The following is a 15669-nucleotide window of genomic DNA, read 5'->3' as shown; positions in this document are numbered from 1 at the left end:
GCATTAAATGTATTCAAAAATCCACCTCATAATAATATATCAAACAATTCAAGTAGCCTTTATATTCAAATGTACAGTTCCATTTTGGTTTTTTTGCAGTGCCCGCTCTGAGATGAACGTCAACTCATTTAGGGTTTAAGTTGCTATGACGATGGCTTTAAATCACACTTGATTTGTGTCAATGATTCTCCTGATGCCACAGATTCACCTGCAGGAATGAGTGGAAATGGAATCACGAGAGTATTCTTCAGCGCCAGTGTGAGAAGCAGGAGTTTTCACAATTATTAAAAAGTTTACTGTGGAAAAAAGTCATGAGAGCTTGTATTGACTCTTCCTTGCCAGCAGGAGGCAGCAAGGTCTCAAGGTTAACTATTTATCACATTCAGGGTTGAGATTTAAGCCAGAAGAGAAACAGTAGGAAATCCTACTCAAATGTGCACAATAATACTCTTATTATCATCGTTTCCACATTAATACTTTATTTCTTTGGTTTCCATCTCCACACTAGTTACATATAAACATGCTTTACATTAGTCTGTGTTATTTGGCACGTAACAACTTTGGCAACAAACTCCGCTCTGAACGTGTTATAACAACGCCTGGTATTTTAGTTTCGCAGCTCTGATGATGAAATGAGACATTAATGCGCGTGTGAGACGAGGCAGCTCGACGGCAGACCCTGACGTGCACAGCACGAGCACAAAATGTGGATAACGTGGAGGCACTTTTGTAGACGCCGCTCACGCGGGACCTGCGTTTCCTGTGCTGGAAAAACATCGGCAAACATAGAAAGCGCTGCAGCGTCGCCAGTCAGTGCGAACACCCGACAAAAAGTGTGGACAAAGTGCATATTTACAAGGTTAAAAAAGGCAAAACATGTTGGCAGACGGAACATACTGTGATCATAAAGTACTTCCTGCCAGTGAATCACCAGTGTCATGACATACTCGGCACCTCGCAACTAAATCTTCTGACTTTCTATAAAAGGTAGTCCATAATAACCTGTCAATTGAGAGCAACAATATAGAAGTCTTTGCATTAAATAGGGAGAGCTGTCTGCTTTCACCGCATCTGATGGATGTGGAAATGAAAACAACAAACAATGAAGTGCCGACTGCTGCGTCGACGGTAATAAACCACCGCTAACTTATTTCCCACCTCGCACCGCCGCTGCACGGCGACGGCAAACAAGCCAGAAGGAAATAATTCAACCCCGCGGCAATAAACTTCAGAAATGGTGTATCAATATTAAAACATTGCTCCAATATCGACAGTATATACTGAGCATTATTTGAGCAGATTAGCATTACAAACACATCTGCTTGGCTGTGAAAATACAGCCCATCCTTGTCTGAGCCAGCGTCTATAAAGTTCACATTAAAAATGAATGGAAAAGTGTTTTTGTCCTTTGGTGATGATGGATTTCGGTCGTTTCTTAGATAACTTGAACCGAACGCTCCAAGCGAAACAATATTTTTAACGTCTAAAAGCTACAAATTTTCTTTGCGCAAACAGAGGAGCAGTTTCTCCAGTTTCCCCACAGGGAGAGGTTTGCATTCAAGGTTAAATCATGAATACAACTGGAGGTGCGTCCCCCTGACGTGTCCTCGTCCGTACCTGAGACGCAGCAGTCACATCTCAAAGTGGCGGTACATGCTCTCCACGTAGCTCAGCACCCTCTGCCAGTCAGGACCGCCGGCTCTCAGCATCTCCTCTACTGTCTGTGTCGGACAAAGACGTCAAAATGAATTTGTGAGAAGAAAAATGTGTTTGTTATTAATTATTTGTAACAAAAAACCAACATTGAGGCGTACCAGGGTTTGTGCAATCCCAACGGTCTCTCCTGTTTTGAATGCCAGACTTAGATTGTCCTTCTATAAGACAACAAAAAAGATTGGATCATTTGAACACGACTGATCACATGACAGCGTCCAGGCACAGCTCGTACCTTGTTCTCTGGAGTGAGGCTACTGTAGGCGACGTGCGAGGGGAGGTAGGTGTGGTAGACGGCGCAGAACGCCAGGCCGTCAGCCCAGCTGCTGCTGAAGTTGGTGATGTCAATATTCTGCAAAAAGAAAAGGGAAAATGAACAGGGAACAAGGTGGTGGATGGTTAGAGTGTGAAGAATGTAGGTGAATGAGTCTTTAATATCTGTATAAGGAGGTGGCTTCGCTTTGAAGGAGACTCGGCTGCAACATGCAACCAGATCATTTGTTGTTTTCTGTTTTATTTGTTTTCTGCTTGTGTTTGAACTGTGTAAACGTGTAACTGTCGAGTGTTTAGTGTTTCTTGGCCAGGTTGAATAAAGGTTGAAAGACAAGAAAGAAAGTACACCAATAAATGTTACCAAATCTTTACACAATGTGCCTTTAAAGGACAGCATCAGCTACCATACTTGTTTAGACTGGAGGGAATGCTTAAGAATTCTAAGAGGACTAATCTGATAAGTGTAATAAACCCTATAATCCAGACAAAGATTGACATATTTCTTTGAAAATAGTCAATAATCATCAATATAATGTTTCTTCTATACGTGGTACCAGTTCTATTTAAATAAAATGTAACTTTATATGAAACATAAAAAGACATAGGCTCTTAATCATGTGCAGGATCACCTTGTAGCCTTGGGTTCGGCTCTGACACCAGCGAAGCATTGAGTTTCTTTTGGAGCCTCCATGGCGACGCAGCAGCATGTTGAAACCATCCTGGGACCTGACAACGGGACATAAACCACCAGGTCCTTTTAGATTAAGATCTCAACACTGCAGGGAATTAAACGTGTGGACTTGTGGTGTAAAGTTATTAATTGAAAGGGGAAAACACCATTGATTCAAGTCTTAGCATTGAGCTTTATGAGCTCAGCAGACAAATGAGTCATTTGTTTTACACAGGGAGATGCAAATAGGTGTGTGTGTGTGTGTGTGTGTGTGCGTGTGTGTACTCACTTAGTGGGAGGTAACTCAGTGAGGGTAGAGTTGTACTTGTTTAGAGTCTCCTCACGTTTTCCTGCAAAGACGAGTAACAATTCGACCAATTCACCAAATGCAACAATCACCAAAAGCAGTGCAGGGAGAATAATAATGTATGACTGCATGTTAAGGTGTGTAGGTGTACTAGTTCATTTTCTGGCCACTTGGGGGCAGTACAATGGGCAGCGAAACACAACAATGACATAAAGTTAAAATGCCAAGCCGCAAAGATGATTTTCTGCTATTTTGTGTGTTTTGCACATAAAAAAATAATAATTTAAGAAGATTTAAGGTTGAGATCAAAACGTTTATGGCTGGCTTTGACAGTTTTATGATAAAAATAAAATAGTGCAGCTGTACCACAGACACACACACACATACTGTGACACTGTACACTGTACACACACCTATGTCAGTGCTTGGCTTGCTTTCTTGCCATTCCGGACCTTTTCGGCCTCGAACTTGCCCCACGTTCTTAAAAACAAAACGTAAATTAGGTCAAAATCGATACACACAACAAAGCAGCGATAAAGTGCACATGGGTTTCCCAGACGCAACCAAACTCTGCTGCAGAACCCGCCTTAAAATGAAGAATCTCACCATGTTTGTGTGCACATCTGTTGCGGCAGTGTTGGACGGGAACGTTCCATTCGGCACGGTGAGGAAGTCGGATGTGGCAGGTAATCTGGACAGGCTTCTGCAGCGGAGAGAGAACACACACACACACACACGCGATAAACCAAACCCAACTGTTTGGATGGCATTTTCTACGACCGCTGCTCCACTCGTCATAAATTAAACTGTTGGCTTTTGTGAAGGGGAAACACATTCAAAAGAAGCCATAATCACAGTCCCATTTTGTAACTGCTATCCAGAAATATGTTTAAGACAGGAAATGGGCTTTGTTTTTAAAATATCTGAACAACAACAATGAGGAGCCACCAGCTAAAATCATGTCATAAAATCGCTCTGAGACAGCAAGGGAAACTCTAAAATGTCATTAAATATGTGGCCGTCTGCCTCTGCATTAAAACCACTTAAAGCTCAGCGCCAACTGTTCTCTATGGGATGGCACAGAATAGGCTTTTTTATCACCGCATGATGATTGGAGGAACTGTCTGAAAGGTGGACCAGTTTTTGATTGACAGCCTTTTCTGCCTCAGTCCTGAGTGGATTTTGCGGATTTGGAAAAATAATTATATATAAAATTAAATGTCTAAATAACTGGGCCTGAAATGAGCTTCCTGTGTTTCAAAAACAAGCAACCGCCACTGGTCAAAGACGACGTCTCACCTCGATCTCTCTGTGGTCACCGTCCGTCTCGTCTCCGTGGACCGCGCCTCCTCTCCCACACTCCTCTGCTCATTGGTCACATTTCTCAGGTAACGCTTGGCCACGCCCCTGCCGCCCGATCTCGCCTCCTCGCTCACACCGTTCTTTGTCGCGTCATTCTCGCAGCCCCTTTCCGGCCCTTCTCGTCCCAACCTGTGCACCGCGCCTTCCGTGCCCCCCTGGGTGCCTTCCTTACTCTCAGAGGTGTTGGCTGGTTCCGTGCTGGGCGTCTCTGCTTCCAGACATGACACGTCCTGGGGGACGGTTTTACCTTGAGCCGGGTTAAGAGTGGCCAGCCTCTGCCTGCTCTCCTTTAACTCACCGCTCAGCGTGACCAGTTGCACGTCCGTCTCCTTCTGCCTCTGATGGGCGGCTGCCAGCTCCCGCTCCACGTCCTTGTGCACCGCTCGGAGAGCCGTCATCTCCTCCTCCGTCTCGGCTCTCAAGCGGTCCGCCACGGCCACTGCCACCTGGAGGTCAGCCTGGAACTGCAGCCACTCTGCACGCTCTGTCTGGAGGGAGAAAAACATGCTGAATGCTGTTGTTGTTCAAACTGATATAAGATTCTTTATGGGAACACACATATTTGTCTTTCTTTGAAGACAGATGAGGCTCACACATTCACCATAGACCATTATGTAAAAAGTGGAGGGATATATGCAGTTTACAGGCTTAAGCTAATCAGGAAGTAAGAATATACTGAACAGCCACAAGGGGGAAACTTCGCTGGTTGCAAAAAGGACTGTTTGGATGAGGGTCTATGGGACAATTAGCCTACTTCTCAATTAATTTACGAGTTTCAACTCAGGTTTTTTTTAAATTATGTTCCCATTTAGAGGAAAAAAGTCAAAGTTGCAAGTGAAGTTTGTGAAGTTGCGGTTTCAGAACCTCAACACCAAGCGTACACATACAGGTACGTACAGGACTAGGGTCCCAGAAGGCTTTTACACGTTACTTAATCTAGCTAGTATTTCTTCCTGATGTCTTACGTCTCTCCAAGAGTAGGCAATTTCAAACAGAACCTGGGTCTGTTTGCCATAGCAAACACTGTTGTGAAAATGAACAATTAAATATCATACAATTTTGGTCCATGTGAGGAAACTATACGAGTTGAACTAAAGTGAGTGGCAGGCCTCAACAAGTGCAGGAATGGCAGTGGGAAGTCATTTCTATTGAAAGGTGTACTGTGAGTCGAAAAGGTTTTGCTCCTGTTGTCTAAAATAATAAATAAACATTGAATACGTGACAAAATGACCCAACAAGTCTGAACACAGACGGAGAAACTGTTATTGTCTTCCATTAAAAATGAGCTACACTGAACGTAACTCTGAAACCGATAAGTTTCAAGATGAAAATGCAGTTTTGATCCTTCCAGAGTATTATCACCTCAGGCGTGCAAAAACATTACCCCAGACATCAAAAGACTCACACACACACAGACTCAATGAAGCCAAGAGGTAAACGATACCACAACATTAAGAAAGTGATGCAACACAATTGTTAAAAAAGAAAGAGGGAGGAGTGATGTGAAGGACTATTGTGAAGCAGGGAGGTGATTAGATGAAGAATGGACAGAGATGTGGAGGAGGACAGTGTCTCAGCCAAGTCTTTCCCTCATCTGACCAGCAACTTAAGACCACAGCTGGACCCGATTACACTGGATACACACACACACATATATATATCATATTTCCCCCCCTCTCTCTCTCTCCCACACATCCACCTCCCTTGTTCTTTCACCGCAGCATCAAACCACATTGTGAAGTTTTCTCAAGCACATTCGGGGGTAAATTGGAACGCTCTCCCTGGCAGAGTGAAAAAAGCAGCTATGAGAGCGGTCTCTGTGTGTTCTTGTTCTTCTGTTATAGTGAGTGATGATTCTAAAACACACACACACACACACACACTGGCGTTAACATGGGGGATCATGTCTTTGCTATCTGAGTGTGGAACGCTCCAACTGGAGCATGTCTTACAAGGAAACAGGAAGGGGCGCACTGAGATAAGGGTGTGGGGACTGTCAGTCTTGAGACGCACACGCTTGTTCGGTCCCTGAAGACGCGACCTGGTGCTCCACTGCAAGACCAGATGTGGTGTCCACCATTTGAATGTGCACACACACACACATAGACACACTGCTGTGTATATATACAAATGCTGCCTGCTGATGCACATCTGATGTTCTGAGTTCCTGGAAATTGTCCAACAGCATACTTGGAGACTGTGTGTGCTAGTATTTGCTACCTCTCTGAGGCCTTTTCTGGCATTAACACTGACCTAGTGGGTCGTCATGGAGACCAAAACCTGGTCCTAATGAGAAGGAAGCTCGTTTCTGAGGAGCTGGTTACATTTAGGGCTAGGATTTGAATTATGGTTGGGTTAGACATTAACAAGTTATGGTCTAAATGAATGGAAGACAATGCAGAAGAGTCCTTAAAAGGATAGCTGCACGAACCTGTGTGTGTTCCAACCATCTGTCCCTAGTCCACCTCCACACCCAGTCTTTCTAATTCTCACATACTTGGGGAAACATCCCAACTCTGTAATGAAGACTCCTCTATCCGGCTTTCCACAGCTTGTGGTGTGCAGTCAAGACTGCTTGAATACAATATTGTGCACATGTACAGTACAGAATTGACAGAATTCCCAGTTAAAAATAAGTCGGGAGATCCTCTAAATATCCTAAGACGTCAAAAGAAAGGAGCGATAGAGTTCAAACAAACGCTCCCTCCCTCCAGATCAGACTCTATTCTGCACATGACCGGCCTCGATGATCTCTAGATTCAGAATCTTCCTGATTCTGAGAACATTCGGAGTTAATTCCTGGAAAACGTCTGCAGCGTTCACCTGGAACTGATTCCGCCGCGGCCCTGTGAGGTTGACTGCACGTCCACGAGGGAGCACAGATCTGACGTGTGCCACCCACTGCTCCGTCGTGAATGAGAGTGTTTTCATTTTTGTTGGTTAAGACAATTGAAGACTGGTGGTGCACACATAAGCACAGACAGATGGTTCACTGGATAACATCCTTTTGGGTAATCACGCGTCTTTCTTTTTGTACAGTACATTATGGCTGCTGTTGGACAGACAGAGACGGACGGACGGGAACATTTGGGGAGGCTGGAAACATGGAAAACTGTTGGAAAATTACAAGAGGTCAGAGCTAAAGGGGGGAAAAAAACCTGAGAAAGTTAGAGTCAGATACAAAGATGGATGGAGGTGGAAGAACAGACAAGGAAAGGGAGGGGGAGTGAGATAGGGATGGGGTGATGGGAAGATAGAGGGAGGAGATGGAGTGGGAACAGAGCAGCTAAAGTTGTAGGGTAATTGTTTTGAGCTCTTGTGCTCAGGGAGGAGCGGTCAGCTCTCTAATGGAGAAAGAATGAGGGACTGAAGAAAAGGCAGAGAGGCACAGCAAGGGAAGCAGCGTGAAGGCGGGCAGCAGCTTCCCCACGTCTCCACAAAGCTTCAACCGATTGTCCTGCTTGCCAAGAACTCTTTCATTGCATCTGTATGTGTTTGTGAGTCTCCTGTCTCACGTGTAGCACACACACACACACAGGGCCGGCCGCTGCAGGACTCCCCCCACCCCGAACCCACACAGCACAAAAGACAAAACAAGTTTTGTCTCCTGAACAGCCGAATGTGAACCCCCTCCTCCACAGTCCGTGCTGCACTCCCCTTTCTCTCGCTCTCCACACAAAAAAAAACAACACAAAAAAAAGGGTTCCAAGGACAGGAGCTAGGTTATTGCTCTACGGAGGGTCCATGTAAACACAGTGTTGGATTCCCCCGGTTCTCAACACATGGCTCCGCATCAGCGATACACCGCAGTCTCCGTGAGGTTTGACTGGTCTGTGCAAGAATCCTATTTCCACATCATTACAGAGATGTGGGAAAGTGAAGGCGAGAGGAGAAGGACAGACGTGAGGTAACGTGATAATTCAGCTAATAATAAGAATAATAATAATAACATAAAGAAAAGAAATAAGAGACTACATAAAGTGATGCTTTTGAATGAGATCTACTGTAGATGATACACCAGCTGTTGTAATATGTGGCAGATCGGGAGGAAGCCGGGAACCTCTGGCTACAATTCTCAAAAGGGAGGGTCAGGAATTGGAGCCTATGACGGACAGGAAATTACACAGAATATCACCATCCTCATAAGAGTCTGAAACGCCTAAGCATTTGGCCTGAAGTACTTTCCTTTTTCTTCCTCTTCTTCTCCGTTCTTAAAGCACATGGTTAATCCAGCATTAGTTGTGGGACAAAGTCATCAAACGGTCCCAAACAGCCAGGGAATAACATCACTGAACAAAGTGAACAAAATGTAGTCGTCGTCTAATCCAGTGTTTCCCTGACTTTACAACATTTCAGACAATTCTTGGTGTGGGAAGAACTGGCCTGGACAAAACTCTCCCTCCAAGAATCAGTTAAAAATAGAAATGCATGTAGATTAAATGCTGAAAAAACATAAAACGTGTATAAATACTTAATAAATAAAAACAAACTACTGCACTCGGGGATATTGCCCATTTGGCTCAGTTGCAGTGGTCTGCAGGGTTACAGAAGTAGACTGTGCATGCTGCAGTTTCTGATCAATCCAGCAACAACAAACTTGAACAGAGGAAGATCTCAAATGTTTTCCTTTGGGCTTTGCAGGAGCGGCAGAGCACAGGAAGACCTACATTATCAAAAGTGGAACTCCCCGAGGGTCAAACAGGCCAATTCCAGAGCTGTTGGCTGCGACGAGGGAATGTTTTTGTACCATCTTCAACAGTGGCTTATATGTGCGAGTGTGTGACTTCCTGTTTACATTGCTATATTTATCCACTTCACTCTTTTTTTGGGGGGGGAGGAGGAAAGACAGAAGCAGATAGGGAAGGTGAATTTACTGGGAGATACAGGATGAACCTTGAAATGGAAACTTCGGAGGGGAAAGAAAACGATTAAGTAAATACTTGTAGATCAGATCACGGTGGAAACAGCCCAGATTCAAACGGCTACCACACACACACTGTGCATGTTTTTACTTTTGTTTGTCTGCACTGAATTGGCAAATGGAAAATTAATGTTTTCAAGAGTCTTTAAGAAATGGGACTGCCCTGGACCTAAAACGCAGCCCGGGGGGGAGGAAGCAACCACTGAACTGGGATCCAGAGTAAGGTCAGATGGAGAAGAGCTGGGTAGAAGAATCGTCAATAACTACCTCGAGCACTGAGTTATGTGTTTCATGTAGATGCAGGCAACTGAAGATACTTCCCATAATAACCACTGGTGTTTCTACAGCCCAGTAACCGATCGACTGACTGTTCACAAATCCCAATTTTTTAGAAACGGCAACACAGAGCTTACTTCATGATCTAATGTGACTTTAACTGGGTAAGACTCTCCTCATTCTCACACCATTGTGGACAACTCCACAATGGACCTCGTGGATGCCGATGTTCTCACACATTTGTTTGTGTAATGCCCGTCTTTTCCAACCGATTCTGAAATAAACGCTGTTCGTTTTAAGTGGTTTTCTGTTGAAACAGGATGTTAAAAAAATAAAAAAACAGCCTCGTGAGCTCATCTCACCTCCAAAGTACTCTTCAAATTCTTCACTTCTGTCAGGAAATGCCTCAGGATCTCTGAGGGAAGGACACGGAAAGGTCATGAGACATCACATGCATATCAAATACGGGGAGAAAAAAAAGGAATTTGATGTGCTTTGTTTTTAATTTAATGACCATTTAATAAAAACATTGAAAACGTCATTCTCACCTGCCGTGTCCGCGGTCCCATCAGTGATGCCCAGTATTGTCCTAGAATCCTGCAGCAGTCTCCCCAGCTCCTCGGCGTGGCTGTCCCCGGATTCATGAGCAGGCAGCAAAGATTGACTCAGACCACTGTCTCTTTCTCTCCAGCTCTGACTTGAGGAGCTGCCCGCCAAGGGTGAGGCACTGCACGGAGTAGAGGGGCTCTTTGAGGGGCTGAGAGGTACACTCTTCCCTTTGGAGCCTGGTGTCCGAGGAGAAGAGGTGGGAGGACCGCCATTTCTCCCCAAAGCTGGTGCTCCTTTTACCACAGTTGCTCCTGGCTTGCTATGCACCGGACTGATGCTGAGGCCAGTGGTCGAGCTGCTTGAGCCGACTGGTGCATGAGGCCTTTGGTCAGGACTGGAAGAAGCAGTGATGGTTGTTGTTGTTGTGGTGACGGGCTGTGGTTTCTTCACAGTTGATGGGATCTGGACGGGGATTGGTGGTGGAGGTGACACCGGGGCAGCAAGGGAAGACAGAGGTGTGGTGAGCTGAGGGAGATGGGGGATGAAAGGAGGCATGCCACTTTGTGGAGAGGCGGGAGGCGTGTGGAAGCTGTCCCCATGGGTGCCTGAAGAAAAGAAAAAACATTACACTCAGACAAAATCTCCTCTCCACAGTATTTGTCTTGCTTTTTCATTTCAAAAGTTCAACTTCAAATTGGAGAGAGGATGCTTCCTCCTCTGAAGATTCTGTTGTCTTTGTTTTAGGTTTCCAGTCACTTGTAGAAGATGAAATTCACACTTTTTTAAAGGGCGGGGGGACATGAAAGCTCCGAGTAATTGTTGAAAACAAAGGAAAAAAGATTGAATCACAGGGAGAATGATGTGTTTCGTGGTCAGTAATCCAGAATGTTGACAGAACAACAATTCTCTCACTGGCCGGCAAACATCCAGAGCATGTCCCTGACGACACTTTAATAGAAACATTCCTCTCGGACTGCTCATTCACAATGTTGATGCACTCTCCGATCTTAGGACACACACACACACACACAGTCATGCGGAGGGCAAACGTTCCAGCAGTGGGCAACAAGTTCATTTCCAAACTTGACCCAGACACAAAAACACGTAGGATTTTTTTTATGTTTTCGCTCCGCGTTCCTTTCCAAACGAACAGCCTCGGAGGCGACTGCTGGGCAATATGTCTCTTTCTCGTCTTCTCCTCCTTCACCTTGTTTGGACAAAAGCCTCATTGCCAGCAAAACGAATGTACTTTTCTTTTCTTTTTTTCTTAAGTGATGTAAGAACAGCAGTCAAACATGAGGAAAGTTATGCACCACCTGGCCAATCAGAGGAAAGGAACGACAGGATTGTCTATACACATCATCCTGCCTCCACTGATTTAAGTGTCTTCATTCCAAACGTACGTGCTTATCCAATCAGGGGTGGCCGATTGACTGAATGAGTTTATGTGTGTGTGTGTGTGTGTGGGTATGTCAGAAAGCATTAGGCTTCCCATGATTAATCCGCTGCCCTTGTGCTGAGCCGGGGAATTCTGCCGATTCATCACAGCTGGCCCGGCGGGGCCAGAACCAATCACACAGGGACGCGAGGAGAATGACCACTCACTGAGCAACACACAGGAAGACTGCCAGGATTTTGTCTGCGACCCAGCATGCACACACGCACACACACGCACACGCATACATAGTCTTTCCGCTTGCTTCTCCTTTTGTGGCCTTGCATTTCCTGATTAACCCTTATCCACCTCCTCTCTTTTCAGCGGGATTTTACTGAACTACACTTAACCTTCCTGTATTGGCTCTCTATTTCCTCTATTTGCTACATAAATCACAGCCTTGAGGTGCGCTGGCTCTATTATCAAAGAAACACGAGTCGGTCGGAGATAAAGTGAGTGAGTGAGTGAGTGAGTGAGTGAGCTTTCTATGTGTCGTGTCAAAGTTGTTGTTTTTTTTCCTGAGACAAAGGGATGAAAATAAGGTTCAAAGGAGAAGAGAGGTGAGGACATTCTGTGAAAGTGAGAACAACTTGGCTGGTCCTCACATTCTGTCACACCTTAAAAGGATCGTTTTTAGGGTTATAATAAGGTTTGGGTTAAATTTACCTTAGGCATTAGATGTGATGGTTAACCCTTAGAACACAGCATTGTGGCTGCTTTTTTCCATTACTATGTTTAAACAGATAATACAGTTTATACAGAGGGTATAAGAATGGGCAATATAGAGTGTATCCTTATATACAGAAAAAATGTCTATTTTTGGGACCTATGACCAATTATGGCTACTTTATATCACTGCTAAAAATGTGATATAAGTGGTTATATAAGTGTGGTATAAAATGAATCATAACTTTGACTCAACAACACATAAGAATACAAAAAAACAACAACGCATTTTTTAAAATCCTGAATAGGTGACCTATAACACACACACACCCAGGAGTGTCCATATAAGGAGTTGTGTATTATTGTCACAGCAATTTGCCATGGGTGCACCTGTGGCACAGATTCATGAGGCGTGAGCACTAAGGGTTAAGGTGAGGGTAAAGAGACTGGGAATGTATTGTGTCTGAGTGTCTCTAGGAGTATAAGAATAATGTGTGTGTGTGTGTGTGTGTGTGTATGGGTACCAGTGGGTCCATGGCTGTCCTTGGTGGAAAAGTTCCCCATACTGCAGTTCTGGTTGTTCAGGCCACAGATGCGTTGGCCCTGCAGGTGTTTTTGGCTTCTTCACTCAGGCTCACACCAAAGAGGAACTGTGGAAGTGACACACACACACATACACTTGTTTTTATATCTTAGACAGGACACATACATGACATGTATTCCTTAGCCCTTACCCTAACCCAAATTCAATTCTAATCCTAAAACCAGGTCTTAAACCTGAAAAAGCCATAAAATGTCCCCACAAAGACACACACACAGGACATCCAGTAAGACTCAAGTCATGTACTTACATGCACTGTTTCCCAGTTGAGAAATACTGTACTTCAGTGACCCAGAACAGAAACACTTGTGACGCCACAACACTACAGTTCACGGGGTTGACTTATTTTACTTATTCATCCTTAATTTCCCAAAGAAATGAAATAGAAATCCCTTAAAACATGTGAGATTTAGTCAACAGTGTCAGTTAACAGCAGGATCATGTAAGTGGACAACAACAATAACATCACACGACCACATAACATCAACATAACACTGGCCACATAATGTGTCAAACAAACAGTTATTAAATATTCAGATTACATCTAAAAAAATGCACTTACATGAACACAGAAGCCAAAAAGCAGCACATTTAGAGAGAGAGAGTCCTCAAAACAACACAACAAGTCCACGTTATCGCAAATCAATACGACACAGCCGACACTTTGAACTCTGACGATAAAGGCGTTGAAAACTTGAAATCACAACCTTTACAAACAAAAACCACATCAGGAAAAACACACACACACACACAAACGTGCTTGGAAAAGTGAAACACCTTTTCGCCCACAAGGCCAAGCTAACACGCGCACGTACGTACGCATATAAGTTCATGTATTCATATACAAACCGTTAAAAGTGGACAAAAAAGGCTTCCGTTGAAAGTTTTTCGTCAAGTCTTCTTCTCCTCCACGCTTCGGCTTCCTCCGGCGCTGCTGCTCAGCCGAGCGCACTGCTCTGCTGCGTCTTCAGCGTCTTCAGCGTCTTCCTCACTGACGCGGAGGAACAGACGGAACGACTGCCAGCGACGTTCAGCGTCCTCCGTGCAAAGTTGAACTGACGCACCATTAGAAAACGCAGTCAAGTCGCAGATAAGCGCCGGCACGAACACAGAGTCCGGGATCGAAGCGCATATCAAACGGAGGTGAAATCATAAAACTCCCTAATAAGAGTGAGTGAGTGAGTGAGTGACGGCTGCTGGATGAGTCCACTAGAGGGCGCAGTTAGGCTGTGTCAGAGAAAACCTGTTGCCTCCGTGACGGTGAGGGCTCTCTTCACTTGTCAGTGTTGACTTAAAGCTGTAGTACGTAACTTTTTTTAAACGTAAACAAATGCCCAGCTTTATTCAAACCATTGTCAGTGATGCTGATTAACCCGAGAACATCTTACCCGATATGATATACCTGAAAAAAATCAGAATATATTAAAGTAAAACAATACATGGCAAATTGAAGTATTCTTCTTTTATTTCCAAACATACAACATAGGGACTCTATGCGAAGCCTCTGAAATCTGCGAAAAATTAGGCAATCGACAAAACTACAGTATATCATTAATCATTTAAAGTACAGAAAATTAGCATTTTAGCATTTTACGCCGTCTATGAAAGCAATGAAAGGAACACGTTTCAAACTAGCACCTGTCCACACAAGTCACATGGACATTTAATGCTTTAAGGCGCTAAGTGTAATACACATTTAATTGATGAATAAGTACTTTTACTGCTCACTAGATTAAAATGTGTCCTGGGTCATTTGAATCAGATTATTGTTTGTGAAAATCCCACTTGAACAAGAAGTTGTTACTGGTGTAACTAATACAGTCCCTGATGAGTGTATTTGTATATGTAATATTTAAGCTTTAGTCTATGGCTGTGTATATATATATCAAAATATTTGTTTTGGAGTCCAATGATTCATGTTATCTTTACAAGAGTAAAGATAAGTGATCAGTGGTTTCCTCCAGATCTGATCTCCCTCAGCCAATTGACTTTTAACACCTACACATACAACATGATTGAAACTAGTCCACTCTCTTTAAGATGACTAAAAACCTTCACCGTAATGTGCTGCACAGAAGCAACGAGACACAAGGGTGCGACTGAAGTGCCAGATGCTTTTATTTCATAAATCTCTTCTAACATCTCGCCATTAAATATTAATTATATTCCAAACAGATAAGAATCTCGCCTGTAATTGCCACTCGGGAGTTTGCAGTCCATCATGGCTTGTATTGGATGAGCGCTGATGTGTGAAGCTCGCAGCAAACAGATGAACGGTGGAACCGACGGCGAACGTGTTTTTTCCAGATATTGGTTTTGTCCCGTGCGCCGTCTTGGCAGTTCTGCCTCATGAACCCGCACGACGCTGAGTGAATCGGGAAGTGGGCCGCAGCGAGCGGACAGGCTCCACCTCACACAGTCCGACTGAGATCAATAGAGCTCTGTGCTACGCTGCAGAAGAGAGAGAGAATCCATCAAAACCAGCCAGGTGGATTTTCACAACCTCCAACCCAAGTCTACATTGATTCCATACTCACAGGAGTGCAGTGCATGAACTTGAAAGGAAAATGCACGAACACCGCGTTGAATCGTGCATGTATCTGAATCTGTTATTGATTAAAGAAAATGTTTAAAAACTACTCTTTCATCAGGGGTCGGGACACAAAACAGTGTCCTGTTATTTGTGCCATGATGACAGTTGGAGCCATTAGCTCCCTCTGCTGAGTGGATTATGACAGTTCTGTCAGCGACCTACTGCACTGGTGTTCCGGATTACCACTACCAGGATTTTGAAAACTCCCAAAGTGCCACAAATAACTGCTGGTCCAATTAAGCCAACAGGGAAAAAAAGGCTTTTGAGTACTCCAAAAAAAAAGAGTTTTGGCTGAATCTCCCT

General features: G+C 44.2%; 1 protein-coding gene across 1 annotated transcript; it reads right to left on the bottom strand.

Annotated features, from left to right (window-relative positions):
- Positions 1 to 462: 462 nt before the first annotated feature.
- Positions 463 to 14055, bottom strand: si:ch211-195o20.7 (cytospin-A). The gene is made up of 12 exons (XM_044046823.1): positions 13623 to 14055; positions 12697 to 12822; positions 10071 to 10676; positions 9885 to 9937; positions 4263 to 4813; positions 3570 to 3666; positions 3377 to 3443; positions 2946 to 3006; positions 2616 to 2712; positions 1949 to 2065; positions 1815 to 1874; positions 463 to 1721 (listed from the first exon to the last, which is right to left on the bottom strand). Exons 2-12 carry the CDS (start codon positions 12734 to 12736, stop codon positions 1632 to 1634), a joined length of 1839 nt encoding a protein of 612 aa, XP_043902758.1. The 5' UTR covers positions 12737 to 12822; positions 13623 to 14055; the 3' UTR covers positions 463 to 1631.
- Between the last annotated feature and the right edge of the window lie 1614 nt (positions 14056 to 15669).

This window comes from Solea senegalensis, linkage group LG16 (assembly GCF_019176455.1).
Source record: "Solea senegalensis isolate Sse05_10M linkage group LG16, IFAPA_SoseM_1, whole genome shotgun sequence".
Classification (NCBI taxonomy): domain Eukaryota; kingdom Metazoa; phylum Chordata; class Actinopteri; order Pleuronectiformes; family Soleidae; genus Solea; species Solea senegalensis.
This window is presented reverse-complemented; position numbering and strand designations above follow the sequence as displayed.